The sequence below is a fragment of the Aptenodytes forsteri genome, unplaced genomic scaffold (genome assembly GCF_000699145.1).
Source record: "Aptenodytes forsteri isolate BGI_AS27 unplaced genomic scaffold, ASM69914v1 Scaffold241, whole genome shotgun sequence".
NCBI classification, from domain to species: Eukaryota; Metazoa; Chordata; class Aves; order Sphenisciformes; family Spheniscidae; genus Aptenodytes; species Aptenodytes forsteri.
In genome coordinates, this window is record NW_008795252.1 from 9850779 (window position 1) to 9869837 (window position 19059).

The 19059-nt window shown below is 37.0% G+C and overlaps 1 protein-coding gene across 1 annotated transcript; it reads right to left on the reverse strand.

The window, feature by feature from the left end:
* Positions 1 to 1647: 1647 nt before the first annotated feature.
* Positions 1648 to 16267, reverse strand: TTLL1 (tubulin tyrosine ligase like 1). The gene is made up of 9 exons (XM_009279044.2): positions 16132 to 16267; positions 14122 to 14330; positions 11833 to 12013; positions 10592 to 10726; positions 10315 to 10423; positions 6889 to 7032; positions 4805 to 4891; positions 3475 to 3638; positions 1648 to 1946 (listed from the first exon to the last, which is right to left on the reverse strand). The coding sequence occupies exons 1-9, from the start codon at positions 16242 to 16244 to the stop codon at positions 1817 to 1819; spliced, it is 1272 nt and encodes a 423-aa protein (XP_009277319.1). The 5' UTR covers positions 16245 to 16267; the 3' UTR covers positions 1648 to 1816.
* Between the last annotated feature and the right edge of the window lie 2792 nt (positions 16268 to 19059).

Genomic DNA, 19059 nt, shown 5'->3' on the forward strand with positions numbered 1-19059 from the left:
GTGTTGGGTTGACGGTTGGACTCGATGATCTTAGAGGTCTTTTCCAACCTCAATGATTCTATGATTCTATGATTCTATGACTCAAGTCTGATGACCAGACAATCAGTTGGATTTTGGTCTTTATTTTAATGGAATATACAAGATTAATCAAGATGAGGATTACACTTGGAGTGACTCATTCAGTCTACATATTTCATTCTTTATTGCAAGGATGAATCCCAGATCATGCGTAAGGCTATTGGTCAGCCCAGCCCACATCTGCTCTCCCTCCCCAGCCCAAACTGCTCTTGCCGAGTTGTGTTCAGACTGAGAGTCATCAGCACCAACTGTCCCAAAGACCGCAGTTTGCAAGCAGCTGCCCTCTTCTAGGAGGGCCTTCAAAAGCAGGAAAAGGACTGACATTTTCTGTGGTGCAGGTGGTCTGTTTTATGTGTTCAAGAAACTCAAACCTTTTGGTAGAGGTTAAGTTTACTTTGCGTGCACTTTAGTGCCCTGCCACATAGGAGGGCAAAGCCACGTAGCCTGCTGTGGCAGGCAGATTGGGTATCACTGCACTAGTGGCATCCAGATTAGAGTATATTACGGTTACATGGACATTTGCAACTCCCAGACTCCTTCGTCTTTCTCTCCACAATACTCCACCATCAAAATAAAAAAGGGACGAGGGGGAATGAGAATAAAGACAACCAGAACTGCACATTGACATTTATAAATAACCGCCCAATAGCTGGTGGAAATGCAAGTGGAAGCAACAGCCAATCACAGACCCAACTAGTTTATTTATATGCTATGTTGTTAGAAGACTGAAATACCTATTTTTAACTTTTGCTCTATACATTTTGGTAGCTAATCATCACAGCTTCTGTTATCAGAGTTACCAGAAATAGGTTATAACGTGCAACAATATGTTTGTCATAGTGCACATAAAATATACAAAAAAATACATACATTGTACTTATATACATGCATAAATACACAAAGAGATTCTGGTGCAAATAAGGATTTATCATTGGCTTCAAGCAATGAGATTTATTACAGTATGTAGTTGTTCCGTCTGTTTTTCCACAGACATGCATTATCGTGAAATAAAAATTAATGGCTAGTGAAATAATGCATCAATATACCATTTGAAACACTCCCTCAGCCCATGAAACTTTCTACCTTTAAAGAGTTAGCAGCTCAGAACACTTAAAGGAAATAAAAAAACCAAACAACCCAAACAAACCCTCGGCATATAAAGAGCTGCTTTTCAATTTCTTAATACTGGAAATAAATCATTAGCTGCATTAACTGACAATAGTCTCAAGCCTATGTATTGCTATTTTTTCTAGTTGCTCTTCTTTTACTAGCAAGAATCTGAACCATCATTGTGATAATATTAGCACTCACCACTACCACCCTTTTACAGAATCCACACCTCATTTATTACAGGGAGCTAGGGATAGCCTACTATAGGAAATAAATTATATCCAGAACAGCAAGGGGTTTCTTTCAGAATGAATATTTTGAGTTGTCATCTTTATAAAGTTAGTTCTTAATCATTACTGAGAGAATATTAGTTTATACAAAGTATATATATAAAAAATAATTATATATACATACTATATATATATAAAAAATTGTAATAATCATCAAGTCAGTGTATGTCTAGTACAGTTCCTGTTTTTAGAGTGTTTGTTTCACTTCTTTTCAAAGGTTGTACTGTCCTCTTTTAGTATTTCCCACATGCAATGTAGCAAAATAGAGGAATCTGTTCAAAAACTGCATTTTTGTTCATGATGTCTTCCTACCAAGAGTGCAGCTGTTTTTTCTGTTATCACTTCCAGGTGGTTAGTACAGGCTTTCCTGAATCTCTTGCACGATTTCCTTTTACTCCAGTGGATTGCCCAGAACGACTTCGCAAGTCACGATCAGGCCCATCACTTTGTGCCATCTCTTCATCATATCTGAAAGTAAGATAACCTGTTCAATGCCTTGTCCTGCTATTCACTACACGAACAAGAGTGGGTCCTCTATGTTCTATTTTGCTTAATATCTAGCACTGAAATTTAACGCAAGCTGTTCTACACACAGGTTTACACATGCATAGTTTGATATGCAGCTATTATTCAAGGAAATATACTACCACATGATGTTACAATACAGATCAACTGAAATATCTTCAGCTACTTTTTGAAAGAAACAAATAATCTGGCAGCTTTGGTTAAACTCCTGAGTTTGTGAAACTTTATGCTTGTGAAATTTCCCATGTACTTCTGTATTCCTCCTCACTACATAAGTCTGTGGTTAAGCAGGAACATCAGACTGCTGGCGGTTTAATAAAGTCTTAAGCTATTGCTTCAAACAGAGGATTGTTAGCTGCAGTATTAAAAAACTCCACTGTTGCATCAGAGAGCGTGTAGGGAAAGAATGAGGTGAACAAACAACAGCGTGCTTAAATTAAATGCATTTGATGACATGTATTTTGTAACACTTAACCACAGTGACAAGTAGTTCTTTAAATATCTAAGCCCATTATGGCCTCAGATAACCTCAGTATATAGTTACCTCTCAGCTGCTACGCAAATTCCAAACAGAAATTGGCTATAGACGTATAATTATAATTATCAAAAGACAATACTACAATATTTTGTAGAACAGTCACAATAAATACTTAGTTACGCTATCGTATAGGTATTCACAGCTACCATGTATATAACATTTATTAAAACTTAAATCATAATTCAGCCAACACTTATATTTAACTGTCTTTACTAGTGTATAGAAAGAGTATTTAAGATCAGTATGAGGTAGTGGATCAACTACATACATAACCGCATTCCTGACATACTGAACAATTGTACCACTAGCGCTAGAGAACCTATCTGAACATTTTCTCAAAAAAATATTAGAAACTGTATCATCAATATGGTATTTAAATCAGTGTTCCTCTGCATAAGACCAATCAATCCTAGATAAATCCTTCAGACACTCCAATATAAAGATCTCTGTCTCCTTCATTTGTCTCTTTGTAATACAGATTGGGGAATTTAAAAAATATCTGACAACTCATTATTATTACATCCATGAATTACAGGAGTCAAGAGGCATCGTTTCTATGAACTGAGAGAAAATTTGTATCAAATAGCTATTATGTCTATTTAACTACCATCTATATATCACACTCAACACAATTGAAGTTCTACACACGTAGAAGACAACACTCTCTTTGCCTCTATCCCTCAAATCTAGCTGCTGGAAGCTCAGAAGGTGCAGGCAGGGGCTTATCAGACAAGTAACGTTCCCTCTGGAGATGAAGCGAGGCAACTCTGCTTTAATGCACTCCCACCTCCAATGTTGTTATTGCAGCTCCAAAAAAATGAACTGGTACTTTGTGCCCATTTTTCACATCAGAATGAAGTTCTGTGGTCTACATTAAAAAAGTGAGGTGACTGAAAAACATTTGCATTTATATAGAACACTGATAAAACTTACAAGACTTCATAATTGCCAAGAACCTCTTTTGGTGGAGATTTATTCCATTTACAGTCTGGAATTTCCCCATTAGGCACAGCAATGTTAAGTGTGTCATTAATAAGATTATACTTCAAGATGCGATCATTAGCAGTACTGGAAGTAAGAGAAGGGGAAGCGTTAACCTACAAAAGAAAAAAAGAAATGTCAGCATCAATTTTTTGAGTGGTATATAGTTCTCCAAACAGCATGTGTGATGACTATACGTACTATTTGGGAAATTAAGACTCAGTGTCTCAAAGCACATCTTTCAGTTCCTCAGACACTGGAAGGAATCCCCCACTGGGTATTTTTCTTTTTACTTAAAAACAAAAGCACCACACCACTAAGTGTGTCTGCTGTGTCAGCCTGAAGATTTTTGTTGAGATTAACCCTAGATTCAGGGTTAATCAGGCAAGACATAGATTTTTATTTAATTTTCTAAGCTTACATGGATACAAAACCCATAAATTTCAGTGCTTACAATTTGCCTGGTTCACTCCAACAGCTGTTATATACAGGAATCTGTGGGTTTCTTCTAGGTAAACAGTTTTCATTTATGTTCTTAATCTGAGTTCTCCCCTGTTAAATTGTGAGCTGGTGAAACACATACGTGCTCTCTATTCAAAGCACTACACTGCATCTTGTTTTCATTAAAACTGGGGTTCATTTAACATATCTCTTGTGTTCCACATTTATTATGGAGAAGTGGTATCAGAACAATAAACAGATTTTTTAAATTTTTTTATAAAGTCCATTTACCTTTGATGTTTCACTTTCAATTAGATTGAGAAGGAAGAGGGCTGGATAAAATTTATGTTGAACATACAGATCCAAAGTTAATACACTAAAGAGAAATTTATGTGGAAAAAAAAAAGCGCCTTCCAAATATCCCAATTATCCTTTGTGTCCCCCTTTTCTTTCCTTTCAACCTGCAACATTAAGGCCATGACAGCATTTAAAACTTAAGTTTGATGTTACGCTCCATCGAGCCAGTGCCAATTTTCCAGCTACTGATACAGTATCTAATAGCACTGCTAACATTCAGACTGCCTCTGAAGTCCAATTGTATGGATGCACTGGATCTAAAAGACAAAACAGAAAGCCACAAACAAATAGAAACACCAAACAAATAGGAAACAAAAGCACACGCTAGCTTGGTCATCACATGGCCTATTTTGCTTTCCAACATTTTTCTTAATCCACTTACCTGAGGAACAAAAGATACTGTTTCAAAGATACATTGAAATCTACTTAGTTTTATTCTGTGAAATGAGAAGGAAGTTTCTTCCGGTATTTTATGTAACTTTACCTCAATCAGCCATGGTTTAAGCTTGTCATCAATGATAATGTCATATCCATAACACTCAAAGCAGTGCTTATCATTATTCATTACAGGCTAAAAAAAAAAAAAAAAAAAAAAAAAGACAACAATATGTATTAAAATCAACAATTCAGTAAATAACCTGATTACACACTTTGTTTGCTAGAATTCACATGTTAATACATCATGAATCTTCTACAACAGTTTTCAGTGTTGTAACTCTAATATAAGCTTGCTAACTAGTAAGTTCAGGATTGCCTCTTTTTTCCAAGCTGTAAGTAAATATTTCAATATTAATGATTGCATTGATTATGTATTAAAATCAACAATTCAGTAAATAACCTGATTACACACTTTGTTTGCTAGAATTCACATGTTAATACATCATGAATCTTCTACAACAGTTTTCAGTGTTGTAACTCTAATATAAGCTTGCTAACTAGTAAGTTCAGGATTGCCTCTTTTTTCCAAGCTGTAAGTAAATATTTCAATATTAATGATTGCATTGATGCCAAGTACTAAGTTACATTAATTTTCCATTATGTTTCCAGTGTGAAAACAAAAGTGTTTTCATATTTTGCAGAAGTAATAACAATATTTAAAGCCTGCATGCATCAGGAGAAATCAGGAAGTTTTAAAATTTACATAACGCAGCTTCACATAGTCGTGGATTCTTTAAACTTCAGGAAAAAGGAGACTTATTCAAAGACATTTCTTTTATTATGCTGCTGTAACCATGCAGAAATTTGAGGTCAAACAACTACCAGATACATTTTAAAATTATAATTAGCTCAAGTCAACTGTGATCCCGAAAGCCAAGACAGACCAAGGACCAAGTTGTGCTTAGAAGCACATCCTCTACAGAATCAGTAGTTTTCCAGCATCTGCTAAACATTTGCAGTATGCATGGTAAGACTTTTCTGCTATGCAAATCTCATCAGATCTTTTAAAGAAACCTTTGTAATAGGTTAATGAGATGTTTTCCCCTAGACTAATAATGAAAGCTTTTCAGTTCTTCAGGGAGTGAAAGGGGGAAGGAGGAACAAGCATCTCTCTTTACATCTGCCATTGTCAGAAAGAGAGAGGACCAAAACATGTCATGCTCAGTAATTCTCAACACTTTTTCCTCTTCTCTTTTAAGATTCTGCTAACATTTGGATTAAATCCCTTTTCTTCTCACATCTGGTTTCAAATATGACTGCACAGCAGAGGCTGAGTTGAGCCATGCTTCCCCACCTCCCACTGATCCTAGCTTCACAACCTTGTTCTTCTTTCTCGTGCTGATTCTGGTGTTCATCTGGTCCTTCACTGAGGTGATTCAGCTTATTACACCGGCAGAATACGAACCCATCAATAAAGCAAGATAGTAATTGTCAGTTGGGCAAGTGAGCTGATTCAGCTCACGATGGTGCCAGGACCAACCCAAAAAAGATGACAGGACCATGCACTTGGGAACAGGACAGTCATTGGCACCAGTGAGCTCTTCAGGTACCCCAGCTGACCCACAGAGTGATACCTGCTCTCTAATGTAATCATGGGGTATTACCCAAACGCTAGAAAATCACTCAAGTAGAGGATTGTTTGCTACTTTTCTACTTTTTTTCCTAAATAAGAGTTCATGATAACTACGTGACTCGTGTATAAAAGAGGTGAAAGTAAGTTATGTAACTCTGCTGAACTAATAGCCTTACATTTTCTTTGATAAATTGTCCTCCAGAGCTATTTTTTCTTTGACACCTTTGTTATTGCTGAAATGACGTCACGCGCCTTGGCAGAGCTTAATACTATTCACAAGGGCAGTATCAAGTCATATTAAAAAGTACACAGAGCCCTCAAGGAAAGAGATTCATTCGCTTCTTCAATATGCACGGGCAGCTTACCCACCTAAGATTCAAGTTTACTCAGCTCAGAGAAATCAAGAGATAACAGAATTGCAGAAATCAGCATCAACACCATCACTCAAATAGCAGGAAATAGATTTTAGGGGCTTTGATGGCAAACTCACTTTCATGATTATAAGAAGCCTGCAGCCGTAATGCTATCGCTGGCAGCATTCCAGGAACAGTACTCACCGCAACAGCCTTCAGTGACTGCACAATTATCCAGTGAATTTCATCAAATAATTTGTTTGTGACTTCCTTTCCACGGGTGCTCTCCAGATACAGGCGTAAGTTACTCACTGTCCACTTGCCTCCATGGATATGATTGTAGTCATCCTGAAGGGTTAAGGAGTTAATTCAGTCTAAGATTTTGAAGTTGTTCAGCAGTTTTGTTTCCTCCACACAAAAAGCCCACTTATACTTACATACAAGTATTGCTCTAAAAACAAACTCAGCAAATTGTTTTTACTCTACTTTATAGCTTTATGAAGACTTCAGCTTTACTTTGAACTGCCCTCTATATAAACAACTGTTTTTATTATAGCTTTATATGTTTATATCACACATTACAAATCACGTAATAAATTTTTCTTAGAAGAAAAAAACAACTAGTACTTTGACAGTTTTATAGTAAAACATAATTTATGATTTGGAAATAAAAGTTTTAAAATGTGAAAGGAAAGAATTGAACTTTTTCCTCCTCTGGGGATAAGGGAGAAATAATTAAGTGAGCAATAGGTAAATTTCACTGAAGTCAGCTGTTTTAAAATGCAGCACTTGAAAGCGCTTGTCTGTGTTTACTCACTTAAAATGCGACTTGTCTGTTTCCCAAAAGGCAAACCCAGTATCTTCTTAATGGTGTTACTGACAACAGTTACACTCAAGAAGACAGTGAAATGACACCTGAATTATTTTAAAAGGTTAAGATTTCAAGTAATTCCGTATTTTGATATAGAAAAAACACTAAGTGCTACTGAAACAGAACAGGGGAAAAAGGGAGGTTACCTTATATTTGTCTTTGCAGAGGCTATCAAGGCTCTGCACTATATTCTCTTTACACAGAAAGACAAGAGCAAACTGAGGGTATTCTTACTGATGAAAGACACACGTTCAGCCCTCAAATAACTCTCAGGACAAATGCTTTGTCTCTTTATAAAGGTTCTCCTCAGAGCATTTCTAAGAATGATTGTATGCCTGCTAAATTATAAAACAGAATGCGTAGAGCAGAAAAAAGTTCTCAGAGGAACGAAATCTGTTGTCCTCTAAGACAAGGTCAGAGAAGCCTCTGTCTATTTTTAGGCTTTTTCTACAGCTCCCCCCTTAGTACATATGGAAAACTGGACTGTACAAATAAAGAACTGAAACATGGTTCTCAGGACTTGCCGCACAGAAAAAATGTTCTGAGACCAGATTCCAGCAAGGGAACAGAGATCAAAGTTTCAACCTTCTTTGCATTTCAGAACAAGTACTCAAATCAAAATAGATTGCAACTGGGTAGAGCTTTACACAGTCACAAATATTTAATTAAAAATATTGAAACAAAGTAGAATATTGCAGACTACACAGAAGATCACTAACTGAAAATAATTAAGTAGAAGAATTACTATTGTTTTGTTTGTATTACACATGCAGTGAATAATGACTTAGAACTGTATTTTCCAGCACAAACATTACGATGAGTATACTGACTTACTCTCCTTCCTTCATTTTACCCTTTCCCCCTCCCCGATATTGAATTGTATGCTTTTCAAATTAGGGATGTTTTCCCATGAGCTTGTAGGGTACAAACACACTGGAACTCTATGGTTCATGTAGGGATTAGAGTAGAGATTAACAGCTAGAACTTGAAGAGTTTTTCCAGACCTCCTCATAATTTTGATAAATTACTTGACAGTTCGTATTAGGTTCTTCTTCTAAAACTGTACAGCCTAAGTGCCTCCAAAGTTACAGACACGTTTAAAACAGAAGGACAGATAGGATGGATAGAGTGGCTTTACATTAAACTTTTCTCACTTCTTTCTGCAAAACTCAACAGATGATAGTGGTTCAGAATTTCTAAAAAGTTTTTCAAATGCTCTAGTAATTACTCCACGTTTCTAAGCTGCTACTTCTATACCCATTTCTGTTGTCCTTTTTTCTCTCAAAGAGACCTCACCACCACTTTCACTTCTGCTTTTATTTGGGAGAAATCTTGAAGGCCATTCTTTAACTGGTGGAGAAGATGAAAGGGTGCATAATAACGGGACAGGCAATATATCCCATGCCTCACCTCTTCACTGCTACTGGCAACAGCACCATGATTTACGCTCTAAGTTGTATGGGATCTGCTTTCACCACAACTAATTCTCAGTGTGCTCTGTCAAACCATAATGAGTTTGAAGCACTTCACGAATCAGCACCTGAGCAAGAAAATGTTTGTAGTACTGAAAAACGCCATATTTTGACACTTACCCTGGTTTATAACTACCACCATAAGTGACATTTATAATTCACATTGTTGTTACAGGAATATCCAGATAAAAACAGTTCTGCTATGCTGCACGTCTTACAGAACAATAATAGACAAGGCACATTTAGCAAGGTTGCAATTTAAGATACATTATATGTATCTTGTGTGTGAGTATATGTGAATATATGAATATATATGCATGAGTGTATGCGCACATGTATGTACATACACGTTTATTTTCCATACCCTTAAAATAGAACCTATGAAATTAGGAAGTGTGACAATAGAGTTTTAATTACTGTAACAGAGGCATGGTTTATAAGTCACGGACATCCGCTAAAAACGCAAAAGGGACAGTCATCATCATCAAGTAGATTCCCTGAAGAAACAAGGCTTGGGCAGTGGTACTGTATGCCCATCTGTTCATGTCACCCCTGCCCCACTAGCCTTTCCTCCCACTGGTGAATTTCAGCCTGTTTTGACATAGGGAAGTGCTGTCAAGGCTATCAGGTTTCCACAGGTTTTATGAATATCAATGGCAAATTACAGGACAGAACTCTTTTGCAGGCAGAACTCCATCTTTGTCCATTCAAGAGGGAGCCACCAGCTGGCCAGGCAGCAAACGTTTATCTCCAAGCTCGCAACTGCGCATTCCCTTTCTTACCCAGAGAAGGAAGGTGGGGGTGGGATACATAGGAAGAAGCTGGAAAGTACTACGATGAATAAGTGCCGGAAATAGGAAAGCTGAATTAACTGCATGGGAGAGAGAGAGGGAAGGGGAGATCGGGAAGGCAATATTAAAGTGCTATTATAAAATACAAATCCACAGGAACCAGGCTTCATTAATTCCACTGCTCACAGAATCAATTGCTAAGTGAGCATATTAGCATTTAAATGACAGGAGACTTGAAGAAAAAAACCCCGCTTTCAAGTACTGCAAGTCAATACTGAAGATATCACAGTCTATTACAGAGCTGCAACACATTATCTTGCATACTTTTGATCTGCAGTCTTCTGAAATTTATTTATTTGTAAGTTCAAGTTGAAGTATTTTAGTTGCATGATGATGAAGAATATGACAAATAAAACCTTTCTATTCCAAGTTTTTGGGACAATTTAAGAAAATCAGTTTTGCTACAGAAAAACACCTAAGAACTCAGTACACTTACCCCATGTTTCTGAATGGCAACATTTGTAAGATGTACAAACATGTTATCCAATTCACTTGTACTTGGTGTATATTTTACTGTGCAAAACCGGCAAAATCCAAGTTTATACCTTAAATGCAAAAAGTCATTAAAATGTGTTAAACCCCAATAAGAAATAAGGAAAAGATCATCCTAGGATACCACGTACATGTTAAACTTCTTTGCGCAAGAACCGCAACATTATTTTGACTACATCAAACATTCTCTCAAAACAAAATACAAATATATACAATCTTACATGTAACATCTCAGTGGACGATAGGTAGATACTAAAACATACAGACGGAGATCAAATTTCTTTCCACCAATTAGTAATGGATTGTTGATATAGAGAGAAATCACATAGGCTTCTTTGGAAGACTGAGATACAAACCTGAAAAACACAAATCATGTTTCAGCATGTGACAACTGCAAAGATATAATCTGATAAACCTTTTTCTTCTTTAGAAGTAGCCTGTAAGTTTTGGATTGACTGAAATCTTGCATCTTTTGCCAAGACAATGTATAAAGTTGTAGTGGTTAATAATACACACTTGGCATCAGGCATTATATACCAAAAAAAGTTAAAAATACTGAACAGATGACCAAGATCAATTAACCATTTAAACCCAGTTTTGAAGTTAACAGGGTAGCTGACTGAGCCATTCAGAATGCAGCTCTACAAGCCAGTCTTTTCCTTGGAGACCACTTAGAGCTTGGCATGGTTCAGACAAGCAAGGAGTATGTATTACATTACCTTCATTAGTCAAGGTCTTATACTCCTAGAATATTTGTATTTATGCTTGGTGTGCAATTGCAAACCACTGTGAAAAGCTAAGATAACTTTCAGATTGTGACATTCTTCAGATTCCAAGTCAAATAGGGGAAAAAAAAAAAAGACAAAAAAGACTCAAGTGATATTCAGCCAGTCACTTTAAAACAGGAAAAAAAATAACATCAGTTGTGTCATCAAAACTTTTGCTAGTCAGAGAAAAACATAGATTGCTAACCTGTTTCATCCATTTGGAAGTCGATCACCAACATAAGGTGTATTATTTTGTGCTCCAAATGGAAAATGTATTTATTTAATATAAATGCATTCTTCCTTTGTAGTAATTTAAGAAGTTAATGAATATATATTAAATAAAATAATTATTGAAATTGCTTAGGGAATGATTTTTCTCTTGCTTCCTGTTATTTAATACTATGAAGCAGAACAATTTATTTTTATGTATTTTTTCCCCAACAACACTAAAAGCATTTTTATAAAGAATAGTTAATTGAACAGTTCTTTGTACCTCCTCATACCAAAACAAATCGTATTAAAACCTTTTTGAAGGAGGAAGTCAGATAATGACTGAGATTAAATGCAAAACTAACTATATAATGACAAAGCGATAATAACGGAATACTTCTCCCATGCATCAGACAATTAGCATGTTGATGTGGTTCACCTGATTATAGAAAGTACAATAAGGGGTTTGGGGTTTAAGAACTTACGAAGATGTTTTGCTATCTCGAGACCATTTTTTAATTTGGGAGAGTTTATTGATTAGAAATATTCCTTTTCCTTGAGCTTTGCCACAAGGTTTCATAATCCAAGTGCTGGAGGGATTTTTTCTGAATTCTTCAACAAAGAGATTATAATCGGCAGGAAGCATAAAAGTAACAGGAACAAAATCTGAGTTAAGGAAAAAAAAAAAAGGTGCACAATTAAGGACACTATAGCTGATAAGGCTATTGACACATATAGACTAAAAAATATTTCTGTCTTTTCAGTTTTCCAGCCTGGCATGATCCATCTACATTAAGACTCATGTTGCTTTTTATCTCATTTAAATTCTAGTTTGTAGTTTTTCTTAAACAAACAATTGCAAAATATTGCACGCTGCTAACTTCAGATTAATAAATTTTAATTCACATGAATCAATTTTCTTCTGTTTATATGCTGTGAAATTAAAAGTATTATATACCATTCCAGCTTAACTTTATCAAACTTTCTCAATTTCCTATGTCAGCTTTTGCCATTCTGCTAACCACCTTATCATCCTCTGTGCATGTAAAAATGTGAATGTTGATGTTGCTTCCCCTTTGGATGTGGTAATTTTAATTTACGTGCAATTCTCATCAGTCATTCTTATTTGCTCCCACAATCAGTATTACCATGCTTACTGAAATCTAAAGAAAAGCATTTCTTACTTTTTGCTATCAGATTATCTTCACTTCCATCCATACAAAACTGCTTCTTTCTTACACGGATGAACAGTGCTTTCATTTCACTTTCACAAGATGTAAATCAACTCATCATATCCCCATCTCTGTTTCACTCCAATGCTTTGTGACCTCTGAAACAACTTTACTCTCCTCATTCCTGATCTATTGCTGGTTTGGTTTTGGTTTTTTTTTGTTTTTCTGTGTTTTTTTTTAAATTTTATTTTCTAGCAGTCATTAGTTGTTCTCCAACTTCCCCCAAATTTCTCCTCTGAAGAGTTTGTTCATTCAGTTCTTTCTAGAGCCTTTCTGCAAAAGTTTATTTTATTTTTTGCTCCAATATAAGATTTTCAGACAATGTTTTTTCACTTTTGAATTAAAGAAACTCCAACCCTGTCTCATATGAAGTTCCAGACCCTTTAGTTTCACCACTAATCTTATTGCAAAGTACTTTAATCCCAAAGTAATTTTTAAATAAGTAATTTTTAAAAAACAAAACAAAACAACAAAAAAACCCAATAACATTTAAAAATAATAATTTCATTATCGCTTCATCCAGTGTTGCTTCAGCTAATGCTACACTGTTAAATTCATTCTTTAAGGACCTTACTACTTACAAAACTAAGTCTAAATACAACTTCCATACATACAAACTGGATTTGTTCTCCTCCTTGAATACTGCTGAATACTAGCAAGTACACAGTGGAGGAATTGGGCCTTAGTGCTGTGGTAATATGACAGGGAAACAGAAATGTTCAATCTTTTATTCCTGTTTTGTCTCTAATTTCCACAAAGATCCTGAATGAGTGGCATCCCCTCTATTCCTCTCAATTTGTAAAATAGTAGCCATTATCCTTCAAAGCAAGGTTTGTGGAAAGCTTTGAAAATGTAGTATTTCATATGAAGTGTTCACTTATTCCTCTCATTTGTAAAATAGTAGCCATTATCCTTCAAAGCAAGGTTTGTGGAAAGCTTGAAAATGTAGTATTTCATATGAAGTGTTCACTACTACTGTTTTTATCAATCTCCCAATTCTTGTGTTTCCTTATGCTCTAATGGCAGATTTGAGGGGGGGGGAAAGGAGGAGAAGACAGAGAAAGGCTGTTAGGTTTGCAGAATGCAGAAAACAATTTTAGGACAAGGTACACTTTATTTGATTGACAGGGACAATGAGTGGCATCCCCTCTATTCCTCTCAATTTGTAAAATAGTAGCCATTATCCTTCAAAGCAAGGTTTGTGGAAAGCTTTGAAAATGTAGTATTTCATATGAAGTGTTCACTACTACTGTTTTTATCACTCTCCCAATTCTTGTGTTTCCTTATGCTCTAATGGCAGATTTGAGGGGGGGGAAAAGGAGGAGAAGACAGAGAAAGGCTGTTAGGTTTGCAGAATGCAGAAAACAATTTTAGGACAAGGTACACTTTATTTGATTGACAGGGACAGAGCATTTCAAGACAGTCACTTTAATGTTCTAACACTTCAGAGGTTCAGTGCTTTATGCACAGAAAAGCTAGCTCAATTCCAGGCTATTGACCACAGAGGAAAAAAGATTAATGCTGATAATGAGAACCACATACCCAAATAAATATATTTCCCATTTTCATCCTTTTCGGCAAGGGGACTTCCTTCTTTCTCAAGTTCTTTCCTATATCGCTTGATATTCTTTACCATCAAATCTTTCCTGGTCAGTTCATAATGGTTTGGGAAATGATTGATAATTTGGTCATCAGAGAGGCGGTAACCAGTTTCCACACTGAAAACATTTCTGATTGTTTGCACGCTCATCCTGAAAGCAAAGACAGATACCAAATTATTTCTCCCAAGAAACACAACTCAGGAGGACAAAGTTGAATTTTTTTTGTTTGTTACGTTCACTTCATCTTTGCCCTCTTATTTCTCTTTATAGTATAATATTTTACCGCAGTGACAATCCAACATATCCTGAACCTCTATTAGCAAAACCAATTAAATCCTGCCAGAGGTTTTATTGATCTCTCTACTACTACTGAAATTGGGGCAGACAGCGAGGAAAGGAAGATGACAACTTGGCCCTACTGGACTCTGTTGATAGTCAGGTCAAGCCCCAACAGGGCCTAAAAATGACTGATATGCACCCAAATGCTACGGAAGCATCTTGTTAAATCTATTACTTTGCTCTCTAGAAACTCAGCTTTCCTCCTAAAAAAGGCCACAAAACCAAATTCCTACTGACTACCTTGCTATTCAGACTGTAAAGGACTTCAAGCATATCAATTGAAAACAACGATTCAGAGATCTTGCTAAAAACACCTGTAAACACCAGATCAGAGGGCTGCAGTGATAAAGTCATCAAATCAGTTATCTACTTCATTTTTCACAGAAGATAAGAGCAGGGCCATAGATACGAAGAATTTTCTGTATTAAATGTCTCACATTGGAAATTTAAGAATATTTCCTGAACGCCATCAATCTGCTACGTTGTCATTTCAGGAAGAAAAAAACAAACCCAAAAACAAAACAAGCAGTCACACAACAGTTTCCATGAGTGCCCTGTTCCCCCACTCCCCCCAGCCGCATTCCAAAAGCATGAGCAGATTACTAGATTCCTACCCATTTAAATAAGTGGTTCACAAAGGGTACATTTGGCAGCATAAACAGCCATTCTGTCGTGTTTGAAAGGGGCAATATAAATTGTTTGGTTTACTTGAAGAGTATTGTTTCTGCCAATTCACAAATTACTGCATTCTAGAACAGCATTTCACGGTCTTATATTAGACAAATGCCAAATAAGAAGCTAGATAATTTACTCTCGTCCTTTCACCATTACCTTGGTTTAATTTCACATTCACTCTCAGTTTTGAAATGTTGAATAATTAGTCTGCATATAAATCATTATCATGAAGAAGGAAAGTACAGTTCTCAAGGCTTTTATTACAGGAGCCTGCACTCTGGTAACAGGGCAAGCCTCCGTCACATTGATAAAAGAATATTTTATCATATATTGGAGCTGTTACTCTTGGATTATTTTGCTTAGGTTGTGTTGTCAGAAAATTTTTGGAAAAGATACATTCAAAGATTCCCCTCAGGCCACAAATCCCCTCCAACAGTAGAGGAAAAATTCTCCTTACTGCATACAAGAAATTTGAATAAAATCAGGTATCACATTTCAAAACAAAAACCACTGAGCACAGCCTTTCCCCCGGGCTTTTTACAATTGGTATTCCCAGAAGTGATCGATATCTTGCTAGGACAGTGACTTTCCACTCCCTGACAAAACCTTTGGTAAACTGCAAAGATATGCAAGATCAGTAGCATGGGAATGGATCCATGCAGATGGGACCTTCTGCCCTGAGGAACACCAATGACTTTAGCAGGCCTGCACAGATACAGGAATCTACCAACACAAATCTGAACAGAAGACCAGCAATGGCATAAGACATTACAAGAGTGATGAAACAACGTTATACTCTTGGGAGCACTGCAGTAAATTAGTGCTAATTTCTGCATCTTTTGTTTTTAATATGTGTTTTGTCATACTGCTAATGGTATTAACATAAGATATTAAAATACTTCACAAATTTAGAAATTGGTATTTTTAATGTACTTACCAATAAAAATTCCAGTCTTCATTTTCTGCCACCTGAATCCAGCCTCTTTTTTCGAAGTTGTTTATTAGAACAGATTTTTCTATGTCAGTTACCCACTTTACTTTTCCTGCCATTATCCTAGAGCAGAATCAACCTGTTAGTAATGAAAAGTTTAAAGATGTGAAGCTGAAAACAGGGGGGAATACAAAACAGGAGGGTCAAAGGGGAAGAAAAGTGGCATCCAGAAAGCACTTTAACTTAAGTAAGCTAGAAGTAGTAAATTAATTTAAAAATCAAGGAAAATAACATCTTAGGTTCAGTCTGAAACCCTACATTTGTTAACTGGACAACTACAAACAAGGACACCAGTTACAAGGTCCTTTCAGACTTCCCAGCCAATCCACCTTTTATGAATGGGTGCACAGCTCATGTCTCCTCTTAAATACACTAATGACAGAAATCACTATCGTACACTTACTGGGTAATGTTTACAGAACCAAATGTAGAGCACAGATATTTTATTATTTCTAACCCAGAATATCTTTTTGAAGTCGGAGAGTTCATACGGATCACTTAGTGACTGCAGGCAAAAAGAAAACGATTCCAAGAGAAATCCCTTACATGCCGTATCAAGAATCACGATTTGCTATACCGAAAAGAACCAAAGTAACATTACCAACTTTGTGTTGTCTTCTCTGTATTTCATGCAGCCATGATTTGCCTTCTGCTCTAGCTGGGGGGTGGGATAAACTGATATCATTAAACCCTTGACAGCAGGATTTCCCCAAACCTAAGGCTGTTGAAAGTCCTTATAAACTGCATTTCAATTCATGACACCTAGGTGTCACTTTCTACATTAGATCTCTCACTTGTCCAGATCAGCCTTTTATGTTAGGATCACACAATCATTCCGGTTGGAAGGGACCTCAGGAGGTCTCTTGCCCAGCCTCCTGCTCAATGCAGGATTAGCTGTGAGGTCAGACTAGGTTGCTCAGAGCTTTATCCAGCCACATTTGGAAACCTCCAAAGATGCACAGCTTCTCTGGCCATCCTGTCTCACTGCTTGACTGGTCTCATGAGGAAAAATTGTTGGGTTTCTTTTCATATATTTTTTCCATATATTCTGAACCTCTCATCTTTCTCCAGCCTCCTGCTCAATGCAGGACTAGCTGTGAGGTCAGACTAGGTTGCTCAGAGCTTTATCCAGCCACATTTGGAAACCTCCAAAGATGCACAGCTTCTCTGGCCATCCTGTCTCACTGCTTGACTGGTCTCATGAGGAAAAATTGTTGGGTTTCTTTTCATATATTTTTTCCATATATTCTGAACCTCTCATCTTTCAGCTTATGCCTGTTGTCTCTCATCTCCCCTCACTTCACCACACTAAAGAGCCTGGGTCCATCTTCTTGATAACCTCTCATAGCTACAGGCAGGCTGCTATTAGGTGACCCCAGAGCCACCTCTTCTCCAGGCTGAAGAAACAGTTGCCCCAGCTTCTCCTCACCAGACAAGTGCTTCAGCCTCCTGACCATCTTGGCAACCCTCTGCTCAACTCACTCCAGTTTATTGATGTCTTCCTTGTTCTGGGGGGCTCAAGTTGCTTTTGCCCATCCTCTGATATATTGTGTTACATCCTCGCCCTTTTTGTTTGAGAAAGACAGTCAAGTCTAGCAAGGTGGGAATCCACAACAAATGCACTGAAGAAGGAGTGAGGACAAGCCCAGCACCCACAATTGCTACCTCTCTGAAGGGCAGGCTGAAGCTTTCTGACAGCAGCAGGCACTCACCTGCTTGCATTCCCCTTTACAAGGGCTGTTTGGCAAGATCCCCTTCACACGGTGTCTCATATCGTGCATTAATGTAATACCAATGAAGATGGGGGCAAAGAAACATGAGTTGAAGCATGTCATCCTTTGTGCATACGTAGTCTAGAGCCAAAAGCCTACAATCCAGTTGATATGGACAGAACACTATGCAACGAACAACATACTTTCCCCATCTCTAAGTGGTGAAGCCCAGCCTCCCACGATCTAGGCCTGGTTGATATACAACTATTAGGCAAGCTAACATATATTCATGAGCACATGATAATAACTGATGAAGTCAAGGGTAGGCAGCTCTCATAAGCAGTTTCAGTGTTGCTGTTTAGTCTTTCTGCAGTTCATTCCACAAATCAGTTTTACAATTGCAGCCTAGTGAATTTTCATAGTTATGTTTCACAGAAATCAACTGCAGAGAAGTGCTGATTCAGAAGAAAATCTCTTTGAGCCAAAAGCAGATTCTTTGGCACACGCCTCTCCCAAGAACAAAAACCACCATGCAAGGGAGTGGGAGAGAGCGGAGTTACACACACACGTTACACCATCTACCGCTCCCTCTACATACACTTTTCCATTGAAAAGTCAATTAAAACTTCAAATCACCTTTACTAATGTAGTACTGTAATTAATGCAAGTAAGTAATGAATGTAGTTAATACAATTTCTGCAACTAAGATATTGGACTGGAATTCAAGGGGTCTTCAGTTTCCAGGACTAGATATATGGAGATGTACATCCGCTAGCAAGCTAACACCCCTATGGTTTCTCTCTTCCTGGGAGGCATAGCCCATTGTATAGTGCTCCACTTTTTCCTTCTTAGACTATTTAAACTGCCAAACTCCACACGGAAGAAATGTTTACTATTAGACTTCAATTTTAAAGAGCTTTAAACACACTTATTTTTATCCACATCGGTAAAACAAGTTGAAATCAAGCTTAAATAGACAGATAGAAAAGAGTATATGCAGGCTCAGGGTCTTTTTGTGTGTGCTTATACAACACCTAGTTCTACAAGGTCATGATCTTTCTCTAGGCCTTCCAGATACTACCAAAACAAAAATAAATTAAACAAAGGGATTCATTTATTTGTACTGAAGTATGTGTGATTCACAATCAGTGACTCACTAGTA